This window comes from Dendrobates tinctorius, unplaced genomic scaffold, assembly GCF_039654945.1.
Source record: "Dendrobates tinctorius isolate UK_male_01 unplaced genomic scaffold, ASM3965494v1 ptg000172l, whole genome shotgun sequence".
Taxonomy (NCBI): Eukaryota; Metazoa; Chordata; class Amphibia; order Anura; family Dendrobatidae; genus Dendrobates; species Dendrobates tinctorius.
In genome coordinates this window covers 4,957,010-4,976,103 of record NW_027361839.1, presented here as the reverse complement: position 1 = coordinate 4,976,103, position 19,094 = coordinate 4,957,010, and the positions used below count along the sequence as shown (strand labels likewise).

Below are 19,094 nucleotides of genomic sequence, written 5' to 3'. Positions count from 1 at the left end.
TCTGTGTGCGGACTACACCCCCCCTTACATCACATCTGTGTGCGGACTACACCCCCCATACATCACGTCTGCTCCTGTAAATGTTGATGCTACTATTTACATGTACATAATTGCCGTATTTGTATGGGTCGTGTATATAATTGTTATATATTTCATTGTGCAGTTAGGGAAAAGGGCCACTACATGGGGGCACTGGGTGCACTGCATAGGAAGGTTTAGTTGTAGGGCACTTAGAGGTTAATACTAGGAGCTAGGGAGTAAGTGAGACAGATTTCCTATTCATAGTCGGGGTAAACCCCTGGGTGCTGCTCAGGTGGCTTTTGGCTTGGGGCTGCTTAGCTACCACGAAACGTTCTGAAGTAGAAGCCCAGCCATCCAAGGAAAGAGTGGGAGTATTAAGGAAGAAGTGACAGAAGAAGTTCGGGTACAGAAGAAGTAGAGTGGGCCACCGTGAAAGAGCGTGGACAGGATAACCGTAAGGGGGTGGACGACCCAGTAGATAGTATTTCTGTGTCTGGGCTGAAGTCGGTTCCAGAGAGATATATTGAAGTGGCGTTTTCATCGGGCTCCTCGTCCCGTTACATCTCTGCGACCTATTCCTGTGAAACAGAAGAAGTCAGGGAAAGACGAGGAAGATGCATGGCTGGTACTGTGACACGTGTGCTGGAAGTGTTATGGATGTGTCCTGAAGAGAATAAATCTGTTTGGTTTAAAGTTGCTTTGGACTCTGCCTCCTGTCTTTTGAGTGAAAGGAAGAACGGGGGACAGCAGGGAAGAAGCAGCTGACGGCACAGTGAGTGTGGATTCTGCTGACAAGACTACAACCCTGCCCTCATTTTACAATGACACATGTGGTTCTCTCCTTGTGGTGAATGGCAGCGCTGGTGTTAGAGGCAGGCAGACGCCTAGGGTCCCCGCTCCCCCAGCCAGCTAATAGCGGCACATCATGCATCCGCTATGGGGCCCATGAGTCGGGGGGGCCCGCTTGCCGCCAGCGCTGACTCCACCCCACCCCTGCGCCACATTCAACTATACTGGTACAGTTCAAAGCAATGATGGAGAGAGCATCAGATGATGCTCCCTCTCCCATCATTCCCCTCCGCCTGACACTGCGGGTGTGCGATGACATCACTTCATCGCGCACCCACTGTGTGCTGCCGCTGGACTGGACTGTTGGGCCATTCTCGGGTGGGCAGGTACATTATAATCTATGGAGAGGTGGGCTGTATTATATTCTATGGGGGGCTACATTATATTCTATGGGGGGTTGTATTATATTCTATGAGGGAGGATTGCATCATACTCCGATGCAGCTACATTATATTCTATGGAGAGGTGGACTGTATTATATTCTATGGGGGACTACATTATATTCTATGGGGGGCTGTATTATATTCTATGGGCGAGGATTGCATCATACTCTTCGATGCGGCTACATTATATTCTATGGAGAGGTGGGCAGGCACATTATAATCTATGGGGAGGTGGGCTGTATTATATTCCATGGGGGGCTACATTATATTCTATGGGGGGCTGTATTATATTCTATGAGGGAGGATTGCATCATACTCTTCGATGCGGCTACATTATATTCTATGGAGAGGTGGGCAGGTACATTATAATCTATGGGGAGGTGGGCTGTATTATATTCTAGGGGGGGCTACATTATATTCTATGAGGGAGGATTGCATCATACTCTTCGATGGGGCTACATTATATTCTATGGGTAGGTGGGCTGTATTATATTCTATGGGGGGCTACATAATAGTCTATGGGGGGCTGTGTTATATTTATTATATTCTATGAGGGGTGATTACATCATACTCTATGAGTGGGCTACATTGTATTCTATGGGAGCTGCATTATATTCTATGGGGGGGGCTACATTATATTGTATGGGCGCCTGAATTATACTATATGAGGAGGGCTAGATTGTATTCTATGAAAGGACCCCATTATACTATATAAAGGGGCTGCATTATATTCTATGGGGGGTTACATTTTATTGTATGGCGGGGCTGCATTATACTCTGAGGGGGCTACATTATATTCTGTGGGGTGGCTGCATTTACTATACGTGGTCTGCATTATACTGTATCAAGGACTATGGAGAATACATTATACTTTATGAAGAACTATGGGGTACATTATACTATGGGAAGTGAATTGTCCTACATGGATGACTATGGTGGTGCATTATACTATATGGAGGACTGAGCGGTGTATTTTAATATATGGAGGACTATGAAGAGTGTATTATACTATATGGAGGACTGAGGAGTATATTTTAATATATGGAGCACTAGGAGGAGTGTATTATATTATATGGAGGACTATGGGAAGTGTATAATACTATATGGAGGACTGAGGAGTGTATTTTAATATATGGAGCACTAGGAGGAGTGTATTATATTATATGGAAGACTATGGGAAGTGTATAATACTATATGGAGGACTGAGGAGTGTATTTTAATATATGGAGCACTAGGAGGAGTGTATTATATTATATGGAGGACTATGGGAAGTGTATAATACTATATGGAGGACTGAGGAGTCTATTTTAATATATGAAGGACTATAGGGAGTGTATCATACTATATGGAGGACTATGGGGAGTGCATTATACTATATGGAGGACTATGGGGAGTGCATTATACTATCTGGAGGACTATGGGGAGTGTATTATACTATATGGATGACAATGAGAAGTGTATTATACTATATGGAGGACTATGGTGGCACATTATAATATATGGAGGACTATGGTGGCACATTATATTATATGGAGGACTATGGGGTGTGCATTTTGCAATATGGAGGACTGTGGAGCACATTATAATATATGGAGGACTATGGGGTGTATTATACTAAACAAGCAAAAATGCTGCATATTCATTGAGTGATTGGATTGTTTATGCCGGAACAAAAATCATTGTTCTCAGCAGCACATCGCCGATGTAATCTGCAGATATGCTGCTAACATAATAATAATTTTATTTCTATAGCGCTGACATATTCCGCAGCACTTTACATTTCGGAGGGGATTTGTACAGACAATAGACATTACAGCATAACAATAATCACAGATTATAACAGATACCAAGAGGAATGAGGGCCCTGCTCGCAAGCTTAGACTATGAGGAAAGAGGTAGACACGAAAGGTGGGTGGTAACAGTTGCTTTTATTGATTTTGTTGTTCGGACCAGCCCTAGTGTAAGAATTGGGAGTTCCTGTTGCTGCATGAACCAGTTAACAGTCTAAATATGTAACAGTACAGACACAGAGGGCTATTAAATGCAAAAAAACATGTGAGAACATGATGCGAGCAACCTGGTTATGGTAAAAAAATTTTGAAATGAGCCACACAGAGATGCTTAGGTTAATGCATTGAGATGATAGGCCAGTCTGAATAAATGCGTTTTTAAGGCACGCTTAAAACTGTGGGAATTGGGGACTAATCTGTCATGTCGGATGCTATTCACACCACAGCGTCCAGCAGGCAGAGGTAGTTCCACCTCCGTCCACTATAGCCTCAGTGGTGCCGGCTTGAGTTTCTCAGGCTATCGGGGGTTAATCTAGCTGGAGATCAGCTTGGATGTTTGGTCACGCCCACGGTCTTTAAATAGTCGTGCTGGCCTGTGGGCGTCGCCGATTATAGCTTGTGTTTAGTACCAAGTGGTTCCGGTCTGGAGTGGAGGTGTTGAAGAGAGAGAGATTCGTAGCTGGTGTCGTATGATCCGTTGTTTTCCTTTCTCCTTCCCATATTTGTGTTTTGTTGTGCCCTGTTCACATTACTGTATATTCCTGTGTGTGTGCGGCGCAGTGCAGTTTAAGTTCTCCCTGTCTGTCATTATTGTGTGGGGCTTTGGTGGTTTGTCTCCTCACTGGGTGGAGGGTGGAGGGTTCAGCTTAGGGCTGAGCAGGAGATAAGGAAAGGTTGGAGGCTCAGGCATTTGCACCATCAGCAAAAACCCTGGGTTGCGGGTCAAACAGGGTTTCCCCTAGTTAAAGGGACACCACAGGGGCCCCGGGTATTTCAGCCTTAGCCGACCTAAGCCCCGCGTGACATTATAATCGGCCTACATTTTTCAGGAGTCCATGGATCCCTTAGATTCCATAACCCGCCAGTTGGCGGCGCTATCCTTACAGGTCTCCGAGTTGAAAGGGGCAGTTCAGCAGCAGGGCCTGGTAGTAGCGAAGGTGCAAACGGCATCTGCAGGTATCGGTGCAGAGCCGAAGATCCCGCTGCCAGAATGATTTTCAGGGGCACGCAGCAAATTTGTCATCTTTCGGGAGGCCTGCAAGTTATACTTCCGCATGCGCCCGGTCTCCTCAGGTAATGAGGCTCAATGGGTGGGTCTGGTGTTATCATTACTGAGTGGTGACCCCCAAGCATGGGCATTTTCCTTACCAGCTGACTCTGCTACATTTCATTCTGTCGATAATGTTTTTTCTGCACTCGGGCTCATTTATGATGATCCTGACCGACTTGCTCTAGCGGAATCTAAAATCCGCGCCCTCCGCCAGGGGGAGCGCTTGGCGGAGGACTATTGTGCGGAATTTCACCGTTGGGCAGTAGACACACAGTGGAATGACCCAGCACTGCGGAGCCAGTTTATTCATGGGGTGTCAGGGAGGGTTAAACAGGCCCTCCTGATGTATGAGACTCCTGCATCGTTAGAGTCTGCCATGTGTTTGGTTATACGTATTGATCGCCGTTTGCGTCAGGGGGCACAGGAGACGCTGCCCCTGGGGGAAAGCAGGGGTGCCCGTGTGGTTGCTGCAGGTGGGCCCACGGAACCTATGCAAATCGCTGGGGTATCACATGTGCAGCGTCGCGTTCCTGGGTTCAGGAAGCATGGAGCATGTTTTTACTGTGGTAAAAGGAATCATGTTAACGCTTGTCCTGTGCTACCTAAGAGGGTCACACCGGCGGAAAACTGTTAAGCTCAGAGGGTATGGAGGAGGCCTAACTGAGCGTATGCATATCCTCCATGATGGTATCTCAATGTATGCTCCCTGCCAAGGTTATTATCGCGGGCAGAGAGCTACCAATATCAGTGTTTGTGGATAGCGGTTCAGCCACCAATCTCATAGATGAGGAGTTTGCACGCACTGCCGGGTTTAAGATCGAAAAACTCCCTCATCCTATTCGCGTGGTTACCATTAATGCCGCTCCCCTCCCTCAGGGGGAGATTACGGAGTTTGTGGCTGAGGTGAAACTCCACATTGGGGTCCTACATTCTGAGTGGGTTACATGTAGGGTCCTCCGTAATCTCCCAGCACAAATGGTCCTGGGTTTTCCATGGCTGTCCAGGCACAACCCGGTAATTGATTGGAAAACTCAGGACATAGTCCAATGGAGTGGTTTCTGCCAGGACAATTGCTTGGCCACATGTGTGTCCGCCGTGACGCCCAGCCTTCCGGAGGCTTTGCAGGATTTCGCGGATGTATTCTCTGAGAGGGGTTGCTCAGAACTGCCTCCACATAGAGCCTATGACTGTGTGATTAGGTTAAAACCCGGGGCTAAATTGCCAAAGGCGAGGATGTTTAATATTTCTGGTCCAGAGAGACAAGCTCTTAAAGACTACATCGCGGAGAGTCTGAGCAAAGGTCACATCCGGCCTTCGTCCTCGCCTGTAGCAGCGGGGTTTTTCTTCATTAAGAAGAAAGATGGGGGGTTACGCCTGTGTCTGGATTTCCGGGAGGTAAACCAGATTATGATCCGTGATCCCTACCCGATGACTTTGATCCCTGATTTGTTCAACCAGGTAGCGGGGGCGAAGTGGTTTTCCAAGCTTGACCTCAGGGGGGCGTATAACCTCATAAGGGTCCGTCAGGGGGATGAGTGGAAGGCGGCGTTTAACACTCCTGAGGGTCATTTTGAGAGCCTGGTTATGCCATTTGGGTTGACAACCGCACCGGCTGTTTTCCAACATTTTATTAATGATGTATTTGCTCATGTCCTGGGGAGATTTGTGATTGTATACCTGGATGATATCCTCATTTATTCGAGCGACCGGGACACTCATTTAGAGCATGTCAGGCAGGTGTTACAGCTGCTCCGTGAGAATAAGCTCTATGCTAAGCTTGAAAAATGCGTGTTTTTTGTTCAGGAGTTGCCTTTTTTGGGATATATTGTGTCCGCTGCAGGGTTTAAAATGGACACCGTGAAGGTGCAAGCGGTGCTGCAATGGGAAAGACCTGATAATCTGAAAGCGCTCCAGCGGTTCCTTGGGTTTGCTAATTATTATAGGAAATTTATAAAACATTTTTCTACTATAGCCAAACCGCTCACGGACATGACAAAAAAAGGTACCGATCTGGCTAGCTGGTCTGAGGTGGCGATACGTGCATTTGAGCGTCTGAAGAACAGTTTTGCTTCAGCCCCCATTCTGGTACAACCGGACGTGTCTAAACCTTTTGTGGTGGAGGTTAATGCGTCTGAGGTGGAAGTGGGGGCAGTACTGTCACAAGGCTCGTCCTTGAGCGATATGCATCCATGCGCCTACTTCTCCAAGAAGCTGTCGCCGGCCGAACGGAATTATGATATCGGCAACAGGGAGTTGTTGGCCATCAAATTGGCTTTTGAGGAATGGCGACACTTCTTGGAGGGGGCGACTCACCAGGTCACAGTCATCACCGACCATAAGAACCTGCTCTATCTGGAGTCGGCCAAGCTTCTGTCTCCTAGGCAGGCTCGCTGGGCATTGTTTTTTACACGTTTCAATTTTCTGGTGACTTACCGTCCCGGGGCTAAAAACACCAAGGCGGATGCCTTGTCTAGGTGTTTTCCAGGGAGAGAACCTCGGGAAGAGCCGGTACCCATCCTCCAGGAAGGTGTAGTGGTCTCGGCTCTCACGACTGAGGTAGAGGCAGAGTTTGCCAAGGCCCAAGAGGAGGTACCGCCAGGACTACCCACCAACAAATCATTTGTACCCCTTCATCTTCGTCTTAAGGTGTTGAGGGAACACCACGACTCAGTACTGGCTGGTCATCCAGGGGTTAAGGGCACCTTAGAGCTGGTATCGCGTCGTTTCTGGTGGCCCAAAATCCGGCAGGACGTGGTCTCATACGTGGCAGCTTGCATCACGTGCGCTAGGGTCAAGTCGCCCCAAGCCCGTCCTGCTGGCATGCTACAGCCTCTGGGGGTACCTAATAGGCCATGGACAGAAATCTCCATGGATTTTATCACTGACTTGCCAGCCTCGGCGGGGAACACGGTCATCCTGGTGGTGGTTGACCGATTTTCAAAGATGGCGCATTTTGTGTCGTTGCCTTCCTTGCCCAATGCAAAGACGTTGGCTCAGGTGTTTGTGCAGGAGGTGGTCAGACTCCACGGAGTTCCGTCGGACATAGTATCTGATAGGGGAACTCAATTTGTGGCGAGGTTTTGGAAAGCTTTTTGCTCACGTTTGGGGATCAAGTTGTCACATTCATCGGCGTTTCATCCACAGTCAAATGGTCAAACTGAGCGCATGAACCAAAATCTGGAGCAGTATTTACGATGCTTTGTGTCCGACAACCAAGAGGAGTGGTCTATTTTCCTTCCTCTGGCCGAGTTCGCGTTAAATAATCACCGCCAAGAGTCATCGGGAGAGTCTCCGTTCTTTTGTGTTTACGGTCAATATCCTCAATTTTGTACCTTACGTCAGGGTGACTCGGGGGGCGATCCGGAGGAGGACCAGCTAGGAGCTCAATTATCATCGGTCTGGAGGAGGGTGAAACAGCGATTGTTGAGCATGAGTGCGAGGTACAAACGGGTGGCTGACAGTAGACGCGTGCCAGGTCCGGACCTGTGTGTGGGTGAATGGGTGTGGTTAGCTACTAAAAACATAAAACTCAAAATTCCATCTTTAAAATTGGGTCCAAGGTTTATTGGGCCTTTTAAGATTGCTGCCATCATTAACCCAGTTGCTTATCGGTTGGAACTTCCTGCGGTATACAAGATACACAACGTGTTTCACAGGGCTTTATTGAAAAAGGTGGTAGGCTGTGGACACGACGCCGATGCCACCTCCGGTCATGGTGGATGGCGATTTAGAGTTTGAGGTCTCCAAGGTAGTGGACTCTCGAGTAGTGCGCCGTACTCTTCAGTATTTGGTACACTGGCGGGGGTATGGTCCGGAGGAGAGGTCTTGGGTACCAGCCTCGGACATACATGCGGATCGGCTGGTCAGTTCTTTTCACCGTCGTCATCCGGACAAGCCGGGTCCTATGAGTCTTGAGGGCCCTGGGGTCCCTCGTAGAAGACGGGGTACTGTCATGTCGGACGCTATTCACACCAGTGTCCGGCAGGCAGAGGTAGTTCCACCTCCGTCCACTATAGCCTCAGTGGCGCCGGCTTGATTTTCTCAGGCTATCGGGGGTTAATCTAGCTGGAGATCAGGTTGGATGTTTGGTCACGCCCATGGTCTTTAAATAGTCGTGCTGGCCTATGGGCATCGCCGATTATAGCTTGTGTTTCATACCAAGTGGTTCCGGTCTGGAGTGGAGGTGTTGGAGAGAGAGAGATTCGTATCTGGTGTCGTATGATCCGTTGTTACCTTTTCACCTTCCCATATTTGTGTTTTGTTGTGCCCTGTTCACATTACTGTATAGTCCTGTGTGTGTGCGGCGCGGTGCAGTTTAAGTTCTCCCTGTCTGTCATTATTGTGTGGGGCTTTGGTGGTTTGTCTCCTCACTGGGTGGAAGGTGGAGGGTTAAGCTTAGGGCTGAGCAGGAGATAAGGAGAGGTTGGAGGCTCAGGCATTTGCACCATCAGCAAAAACCCTGGGTTGAGGGTCAGACAGGGTTTCCCCTAAAGGGACACCACAGGGGCCCCGGGTATTTCAGCCTTAGTTGACCTAAGCCCCGCGTGACATAATCGTATTGACCTGGGAAGTGCCAAAGAATTGGCGCGGCTCATGAAAAGTCTTGGAGACGGGAGTGGGAGGTTCGGATTAATGAGGATGTTAACCTCAGGTCATTAGCAGAACGGAGGGCGCGGGTAGGGTGGTAGGCTGAGACAAGGGAGATGTAGGGTGGTGCTGAGCCATGGAGGGCTTTGTGGGTGAGGGTAATACGTTTATATTGAATTCTGGAGTGGATGGGTAGCCAGTGTAATGACTGGCACAAGGTAGAGGCATCGGTGTAACGATTGGTGGCTGCAGCATTCAGGACAGATTGGAGGGGGGAGAGTTTGGTAAGAGGGAGACCGATTAGAAGAGAGTTACAATAGTCCAGACGAGAATGAATAAGAGAAACAGTAAGAGTTTTTGCGGAGTCAAAAGTAAGAAAAGGTCGAATTCTAGAAATGTTTTTGAGGTGCAGATAAGAGCGAGACGGTGATCGGATGTGGGGGGTGAATGAAAGCTCGGAGTCCAGGATGACCCCAAGACAGCGGGCATGTTGCTGGGGAGTAATGGTGGAACCACACACAGAAATGGCAATGTCGGGTATAGGTACATTAGTAGCGGGAGGAAACACAAGGAGTTCAGTTTTTCTCAGTTTCAGATATAGTGAGGACATGATGTTAGAGACAGCGGTAAGACACTCACTGGTGTTTTCTAGAAAGGCTGGCGTGATGTCAGGAGAAGAAGCGTATAATTGGGTGTCATCAGCATAGAGATGGTACTGGAAACCAAATCTACTGATTGTTTGACCAATAGGGGCAGTGTACAAAGAGAAGAGGTGGGGGTCTAGGACCGATCCTTGAGGAACCCCAACAGTAAGGGGAAGGTGAGAGGAGGAGGAACTGGCAAAAGATACAGTAAAGGAGCGGTCGGAGAGATAGGAGGAGAACCAGGAGAGAACGGTGTCCTTGAGGCCAATGGAACAGAGCATAGTGAGGAGGAGCTGATGATCCACAGTGTCGAATGCTGGAGAGAGATCCAAGAGAATTAGCATGGAGTAGTGACCATTAGATTTAGCTGTTAGTAGATCATTAGAGACTTTAGTGAGGGCAGTTTCAGTAGAGTGTAAAGAGCGGAAACCGAATTGGAGAGGGTCGAGAAGAGAGTTATCAGAGAGATAGCGGATAAGACTGGAGTGGATTAGGTGTTCCAGGAGTTTAGAGATGAAGGGAAGATTAGAGACAGGTCTATAGTTAGCGGCACAGTTTTGGTCGAGGGATGATTTTTTTAAGTAGTGGATGTATGATGGCATGCTTAAATAAGGAGGGAAAGATACCAGAAGAGAGAGAGAGGTTAAATATTTTAGTTAGGTGAGGAGTGACAGCAGGGGAAAGGGACTGGAGGAGATGTGACAGAAAAGGGTCACTGATGCAAGTGGTTGGGCGAGAAGATGCAAGGAGCCTGCTTACTTCTTCTTCTGTTACTGGTTCAAAATCAGAGAGTGAGCTAGATGCAGTGGGGGAGGGAGGACAGTGCATGGTATGAGGGGATTGGGAGATAATTTCCTGTCGGATCTGGTCAATTTTTTCTTTGAAGTAATTGGCCAGATCGTCAGCTCGGAGCTCCGTGGTTGGGGCCTGTACTCTTGGGTTGAGTAGAGAATGAAAAGTGTCAAAGAGACGTTTCGGGTTATTGGACAGTGAGGTGATGAGGACGTTGAAATAGATTTGTTTGGAGAGGTGAAGGGCAGTGTTGTATGTTCTAAGCATAAACTTATAATGGATGAACATGATACTGTATGGGGACAGATTGATCCATTAGTGATGATTCTGTCCCCATCATTCTTTCTCAGACGGTGGAAAGAGGCCGGGAAACAAGCGTCTAACAACTTCAGTATTGTCGATCACACTCATTTTAGCGTCCTGAACTCAGCGCATGTAACTACAACCAAAATGCTTCTGTGTGATGTGCAATATGTCAGCATTTGGGGCCCCACTTTGCCTAAAACCGGCCCTGGTGAATTGTACGGATATTATTGGTTTCTGAGGTAAATGTCACCTTTACTGGTCTTTATTCATGTAATCTGCCTTGAAATGTAAAACCACAACTGATATCCCACGTTATCTGGTGGGTGGCTGAGTGTCATCTTGTGTTACAAGTCCCCTCATAAATGCATCCCACAGCCCCAAATGCTGGAGCGCCCCCATTAACCCCTTCCCAATGTAGCCATTTTTAATTTTGTTCATTTTACCATAAAATCTGGAAAAAATGGAAAAATAATTCACAGTGCAGTGAAATGAGGAAAAAAAAACAATTTAACTGTTGTTGTTTTTTTTTTTCCTATTTATGACGTTCATTCTGTGGTAAAAATGACCTGGTGACACGATTCTCTGGGTCGGTACAATTATGGCAATACCAAATTTTATTTTTTTTGTGTTTAAAAAAAAAAAAAAAAAGTTGCCATTTTCTGAGACCTGAAACATTTTTTTTTATATATGTCTGTATATATAAAGCTGAGTGTATGTATCTGTGTGTGTATGTATCAAGCCACGCCCACTCCACATAGCCACACTCACTCCGCATAGCCACACTCACTCCACACGCAAAGCTCCGTCCACACGGCCCACGTTGTTAGCGCACACAGGTGGAGACATTCACCTCGAAAGCCACCCTGCAAAACTCACCGGTTGTGACGTCCCAGCCGCTGCGACCTACAATCAGGGCCACTGTCTTCAGAGTATCAGTGCGCAGCAGGCACAGGCCACAACTAGCTCCGTCATGTCTAGAATGGAGTTGCTCCTGTGAGGCATGATGTCAAGAGAAAGGGAGGAGCCTCATGGATTACACCACTGTGCTCATAACAGGAAGTTACTGTGCACATGCGAGGGGAAGAGAAGAGTGAGGGGGGAAAATGAGGAGTAGGGGGAAAATAGTGGTGTGATTGGAAAATGAGAAGTGTGAAGTGAAAATGAGAGTGAGGGAAAAATGAGAGGAGTGAGGTGGGAAATGAGAAGAGGGAAGGGGGAAATGAGAAGAGTGAGGGGAAAAATGAGAGATGTGAAGTGAAAATGAGAGGAGTGAGGGGGAAAATGAGAAGAGGGAGGGGGGGAAATGAGAAGAGGGAGGGGGGGAAATGAGAAGAGGGAGGGGGGGAAATGAGAAGAGGGAGGGGGGGAAATGAGAGGAGTGAGGTGGGAAATGAGAAAAGGGAGGGGGGAAATGAGAAGAGGGAGGGGGGAAATGAGAAGAGGGGGAAAAATGAGAGGAGTGAGGGGGAAATGAGAAGAGGGGGAAAAATGAGAGTAGTGAGGGGAAAATGAGAAGAGGGAGGGGGAAAAATGAGAGGCGTGAGGTGGGAAATGAGAGGAGGGGGAAATGAGAAGAGGGAGGGGGGAAATGAGAAGAGAGGGGGAAAAATGAGAGGAGTGAGGTGGGAAATGAGAAGAGGGGAGGGGGGAAATGAGAAGAGGGAAAAATGAGAGTGAGGGGGAAATGGGAAGAGAGGGGGGAAAATGAGAAGAGAGGGGGAAAAATGAGGAGTGAGGGGGAAAATGAGGAGTGAGGGGGAAAATGAGAGGATTGAGGGGAAAATAAGAGTGCTGTGTAAAAAGGAGTATGAGGTGCAGGAGGAATAAGGCACCTTAACTGCTGCCGTTAAAAGTCATATCGGCAGTCGTTAAGGGGTTAATATTGGGTTAAAAAAAATTGCTTCAACAAACTGGTGCTGGTTGTGATCCGTATCCCAGTGCGGGAGCGTTGCTATGTTCAACAGCGACAATTTCTTTTTCTTCTACGCATTCTCACACTGGTCACCGTAACACAGTGGGTTGCGCATGTGCAGATTGAGCGCATGGCTTGCTGATAGATGTTATTGCGCATGCGCCAGCACGGTTTTGTTGAAGAAAAATTTTGTATTCTTTGAAGCCCAAAATATTAAAAGGCGCAGTATTTAAAATAGGAAGCATGTTACTGAAGGTTCAGTGACCTGTCATTTAAGCCCAGAATGATCATGATGAGGTCAGAGCACCATAAAAGATCCGCATACCGGCACGTCCCGGAGCACCAGCAAAAGTCAAATCCTACCAATACTTGGGTGATCATTTAATTTGTGTTGCAGATCTGTAGTGTGGAATATATGATGTGAAATGTTTTTATGTGCAATATAATCATTATTTGTTATAACTAACCAGTTACTATGCCCGGGCAACGCCGGGCTCCTCAGCCAGATGGCCATAACAACTAGAAAGATTCTGGATGTTTCTGATCACATGGCTTTTATTATGAACACTACTGTATGTTTACAGTAAGAACAGGAAAAAGTAGAGAAAAAAAATCGCACTCGCCGTCCTTTAAAACGTTTCTTCTTTATTGTTTGCAGTGGTGAATGGCGTGCTTGCAGGACGACAGACGGTTCCAACCAACTGGAGCTTCAACAGGTCCAACAGGTGATACTCAAGGACCTGGAGAAGCTCCGTTTATTGTCCTGCAAGCACAACATTCATCCCCGCAAACAAAAAAGAAACGTTTTAAAGGACGGCGAGTGCGATTTTTCCTGCTATGTTGTTTTATACGCACCCGTGTTCCTGTAGGGTCTGGCTCCCATGGATGGTGCCTGCACACATCGTTGCTGCATTCTTTATAGTAATGGTTGCTTGCCTGTTCCCCCAGGTGCTGCGCAGCCTCGTCAGGTACAGGCACAGGTAGGGCACAGCGTGAGCCTGCAATGTGTGGACCCGGTGCCCAACATTACCCAGTGGGGAACGCTCCGGCTTTTCCTCCAGAGACCTTTACCTTCCGCCATTCCAAAAGTGGTATTCTCTTTCTCAAATGGCAAGGAGCAGCCCGATCACCAGGACGGGGAGTACAAGAACCGCTGCCACCTCCTTAAAGACAACCTCACGCTGTCCCTCTCACACGTCAGTCTCCGTGATCAGGGAGAGTATGACTGCAAGGTCTTCCTGAAAAAATCCTGGGGATATGAACTGGAGTACAAGGGGCGACTGGTTCTGTCCATATGGGGTAAGTCGGGGAAGAAAGGGATTGATACTCCTTGCCCCAGTGGATTAAGGTAGAGAACTCAAATAATGGAGAACTGTGGGAGATGTGATGAACAGCAGGGCTAAGTGTGGAGGGTGCGGCGGGGAGATGGAAGACGAGAACGACGGAGATGGGCATGGCAGCAAGACTGAAGAGAGCAGCGGGAAGATGGGCACAGCCGGGAGACGGAAGAGAGCGGTGGGGAGAAAGAAGAGAGTGGTGGGGAGATGGGCATGGCAGGGAGACGGAAGAGGGCACGGCCGCAAGACTGAAGAGAGTGGCGGGAAGATGGGCACAGCCGGGAGACGGAAGAGAGCGGTGGGGAGAAAGAAGAGAGTGGTGGGGAGATGGGCACAGCCGGGAGACGGAAGTGTGCGGTGGGGGGAAAGAAGAGAGTGGCGGGAAGATGGGCACAGCCGGGAGACGGAAGAGAGCGGTGGGGAGAAAGAAGAGAGTGGTGGGGAGATGGGCATGGCAGGGAGACGGAAGAGGGCACGGCAGCAAGACTGAAGAGAGTGGCGGGAAGATGGGCACAGCCGGGAGACGGAAGAGAGCGGTGGGGAGAAAGAAGAGAGTGGTGGGGAGATGGGCACAGCCGGGAGACGGAAGAGGGCACGGCAGCAAGACTGAAGAGAGCGGTGGGAAGATGGGCACAGCCGGGAGATGGAAGAGAGCGGTGGGGAGAAAGAAGAGAGTGGCGGGAAGATGGGCACAGCCGGGAGACGGAAGTGTGCAGTGGGGAGAAAGAAGAGAGTGGTGGGGAGATGAGCACAGCCGGAGACGGAAGAGAGCGGTGGGGAGATGGGCATGGCAGGGAGACGGAAGAGGGGTGCGGCCGGGAGACGAGAGCGGCAGGAAGATGGGCACAGCCGGGAGACGGAAGAGAGCGGTGTTGAGATAGAAGAGTGGTGGGAAGATGAGCATGGCAGGGAGATACAAGAAGGGTGCGGCCGGGAGACCAGAGCGGTAGGAAGATGGAAGAAGGGAGCGGCAGGGAGACTGAAGAAGAGAGCGGTGGGGAGATGGCCATGGCAGGGAGACGGAAGAGGGGTGAGTCCGGGAGACGAGAGCAGCAGGAAGACAGAAGGGAGCGGCGGGAAGATGGGCACAGCCAGGAGACTGAAGAGAGCGGTGGGTAGACAGAAGAGAGTGGTGGGGAGATGGGCATGGCAGGGAGACGGAAGAGGGGAGCGGCAGGGAGACGGAAGAGGGGAGCGGCGGGGAGATGGGTGTGTCAGGGAGACAGAATAGAGGCTTGGGGGGAGACTGAAGAAGGGAGCGGTGGGGAGATGAGTATGGCAGGGAGACAAAGAGGGGCAGGGCGACGGGCAAGGCAACGAAGAGAAGGACGGAGAACATACAAAAGAACAGAGGAGCGTGGCAGGGAGACAGGACAGGGGTGCAGAATGGATAAATAGTAGAGTGTCAAGTGTAATGAGATGTAGAGGGTAACAGAGGGTGAGGTTAGTTATAAGTGTGGGGGTACAAGGAAGAGTGTACAGCCATTAGGTGTATGGAGGACATGGCGTGTGATGTGAAGCTGTATTCTGCATGTCAGAGTTGTGCGGAGTTCTAGGCCACGTCTTTATAGAAGTATCACATCCCGTGTTTGCTGCATCTTTCATGGTTGTGTATCAATTGCTCTATTTTCCACCTTGCAGCCGATTACTCGAGGCCGCAGATTTCCGTGTTCAGGGAGGGGACAGTTCGCTCTGCAGTCTGCTCGTCTACTGGAGGCTACCCCAGGGGGGATGTGGAGTGGATTATTAACCCCAAACTCGATCTCAGGAACTTGACAGAGACCTGGGACGACAGTGATCCCCAAACCCTGCTGTACAATGTATCCGGACGTCTGACCCTTCCACAGTCAGCAACTGGCTCCATCTCCTGTTGTGTGGTGACAGCGCGGCGAAAAGTCTGCAGTGATAAAACTGGTAAGTGGGGAGACATGGGGAAAATATTTAATATGTGGTGGGGGTAATACTGGGGCAGTATCTACCATTATGGGGTTTATGGGGTTATAGCCACCTTCTTGGGCAGTAACTTTTGGTCTCTTCCTCACAGGCCACATTCACTCAGAAATATCTGGATCTGAGAGACAAAAGAGCGGGGAAAGCACAGTTCTCCTCAGTCTGATGATGCCGCTCATCCTGCTCTCACTGCAGTATGCGGGCGCACGTGTGTGGGGATAATCCCATCTTTCTGGATAGAGCGACCTCTCCGACCTCCGGGAGGTTATGAATTATTCTGAATTGTTACAATTCCACATAAAGTCACACTGGGGAAGGAAGGACGCACCGACCAATGTAGAGGGCACACGAAGGACGCACCGACCAGTGTAGAGGGCACACGAAGGACGCACCGACCAGTGTAGAGGGCACACGAAGGATGCACCGACCAGTGTAGAGGGCAGAGGGCACACGAAGGACGCACCGACCAGTGTAGATGGCATACGAAGGACGCACCGACCAGTGTAGATGGCACACGAGGACGCACTGACTAATGTACACAGGGCAAATGAAGGACGCACCTACCAATGTACAGGAAACAGGAAGAACGCACCAACCAATGTAGCAGGCAGAGGGCACAGGAGTGACGCACCGACCAACGTAGAGGGCACAGGCAGGATGCACCGACCAATGTACAGGAAATAGGAAGAATGCACCGACCAACGTAGAGGGCACAGGAAGGATGCACCGACCAATGTACAGGGCACAGGAAGGATGCACCAACCAATGTAGCAGGCAGTGGGCACAGGCAGGATGCACTGACCAATGTACAGGAAATAGGAAGAATGCACCGACCAACGTAGAGGGCACAGGAAGGATGCACCGACCAATGTACAGGGCGCAGGAAGGACACACCGACCAATGTAGCAGGCAGAGGGCACAGGCAGGATGCACTGACCAATGTACAGGGCACAGGAAGAATGCACCGACCAACGTAGAGGATAAATGAAGAATGCACCAACCAATGTAGAGGGCACACGAAGGATGCACCGACCAATGTAGAGGGCACAGAAAGGATGCACCGACCAATGTACAGGGCGCAGGAAGGACGCACCAACCAATGTAGCAGGCAGAGGGCACAGGCAGGATGCCCTGACCAATATACAGGGCACAGGAAGGATGCACCGACCAATGTAGAGGGCACAGGAAGGATGCACCAACCAATATACAGGGCACAGGCAGGATGCACTGACCAATGTAAGGGCACAGGAAGGATGCACTGACCAATGTAGAGGGCACAGCAAGGAAGCACCGACCAATATAGAGGGCACAGGAAGGATGCACCAACCAATGTACAGGGCGCAGGAAGGACGCACCAACCAATGTAGCAGGCAGAGGGCACAGGCAGGATGCACTGACCAATGTACAGGGCACAGGAAGGATGCACCGACCAACGTAGAGGATAAATGAAGAATGCATTAACCAATGTAGAGGGCACACGAAGGACGCACCGACCAATGTAGAGGGCACACGAAGGATGCACCGACCAATATGGAGGGCACAGAATGGATGCACCGACCAATGTAGAGGGCACAGGAAGGAAGCACCGACCAATATAGAGGGCACAGGAAGGAAGCACCAACCAATATAGAGGGCACAGGAAGGATGCACCGACCAATGTAGAGGGCACAGGAAGGATGCACCAACTAATGTAGAGGGCACAGGAAGGATGCACCGATCAACGTAGAGGGGGCAGGGAGCACACACAGACCAAGGTAAAGAGGGCACAGGAAAGATGTACCGACAATATAGAGGGCACAGGAAGGATGCATCAACTAATGTAGAGGAGGCAGGAATGACACATTGTCCAACGTAGAGGTCACAGGAGAGATACACCAACAAATGTAGAGGGCACAAGAAGGCTCTACCGACCAATATGGAAGGCAGAGGGGGCAGGTATGACGCAGTGATAAAAGTAGAGGTCACAGGAGAGATACACCGACCAATGTAGAGGGGAGAAGGGGTGCGAAAGATGCATTGTCCAACGTAGAGGGCACAGGAAAGATGCATCAACTAATGTAGAGGAGGCAGGAATGACACATTGTCCAACGTAGAGGTCACAGGAGAGATACACCGACCAATGTAGAGGGCAGAAGGGGTGCGAAAGATGCATTGACAAATGTAGAGGGCACAGGAAAGATGAACAGAACAATGTAGAGGGTAGAGGGGCAGGAAGGATGCACCGACCAACCTAGAGGGCACAGGAAGGATGCACCAGTCAATGTAGAGGGCAGAGGTGGCAAAAAAATGCACCATTTTTTAGGGCACGGTGGCCAGGAGGGTGGCCATGATCAGAACAAAATGTAGAAGACACAGTGGGCAGGAAGAATGCACTGACTGGTGTAGAGGGTAGGATGGACAGGAAGGACACACAGAACATAATAGAATGAGCTCACCGGGCAGGAAGGACGCACGAAACCCACCAACCAGTACAGAATGTAGAGGGCACGGCGAGCGGGAAGTACACACCGACCAATGGAAGATCTAGAGTGCTCAGTGGGCAGAAGAGAAGCACCGACCAGTACAGAATGTAGAGGGCACGGCAGGCAGGAAAGATGCGCCGATAACTTAGGATGTGATGGACACAGAGAGCAGGAAGGACACACCGAACAGTACACAATGTAGATGGCACGGCAGCAGGAAGGACACACCGAGCAACATAGGATGTGATGGGAACAGTGGGCAGGAAGGATGCACCGAACAGTACAGAATGTAAAGGTCACAGCGGGCAGGAAGGACGCACTTCACAATGGAGGATGGATGTAGAAGACACATTAGTCAGATGCCAGTTATCGTTACCATAGAGGGGTGACACTGCTCTATGGGTTGTACTGTACTGTAACTACAGGTTCCGGGAACTAACACCAGATCTAGCGTCATACAAATGTATCCCCCTTTGGCTTTTTACCTATTTTGTTACATTACAGGCTGTGTGTAAATATTTTTGTATTCATATTTGTGCGTGATTCATCAGCACCAAATAGTCTCAGTTGGTGAAGTGAGAAAAAAAATATTTGCAAAAATTAAATTGATGGGATCAAATAGCCAAAAATTGACATGTGCATATGATTTACCCCTTTTGAGATGAAGCCCCTATAAATTACTGGTGCAAGTGATTCCCCTCGAAAGTCCCATGATAAGTGACATGACATCCACCCGTGTGAATCACATGTCGGTCAGTATATACACTTTTCTAACCTTTTCTAAAAGGCCA

The 19,094-nt window shown here is 49.3% G+C and overlaps 1 protein-coding gene across 2 annotated transcripts in view; it reads left to right on the top strand.

Moving 5' to 3' along the window:
* The window catches only part of CD80 (CD80 molecule), a 55,849-nt gene extending 37,028 nt beyond the window's left edge, over positions 1-18,821 (top strand). For both annotated transcript variants that reach the window (XM_073551073.1, XM_073551072.1), the window contains exons 3-5: positions 13,503-13,853; positions 15,533-15,805; positions 15,936-18,821. In XM_073551073.1, coding sequence (XP_073407174.1) covers positions 13,503-13,853; positions 15,533-15,805; positions 15,936-16,063 — 752 coding nt within the window. In that variant the 3' untranslated portion in view covers positions 16,064-18,821. The remainder of the gene's footprint in view (positions 1-13,502; positions 13,854-15,532; positions 15,806-15,935) is intronic.
* Positions 18,822-19,094: the final 273 nt, after the last annotated feature.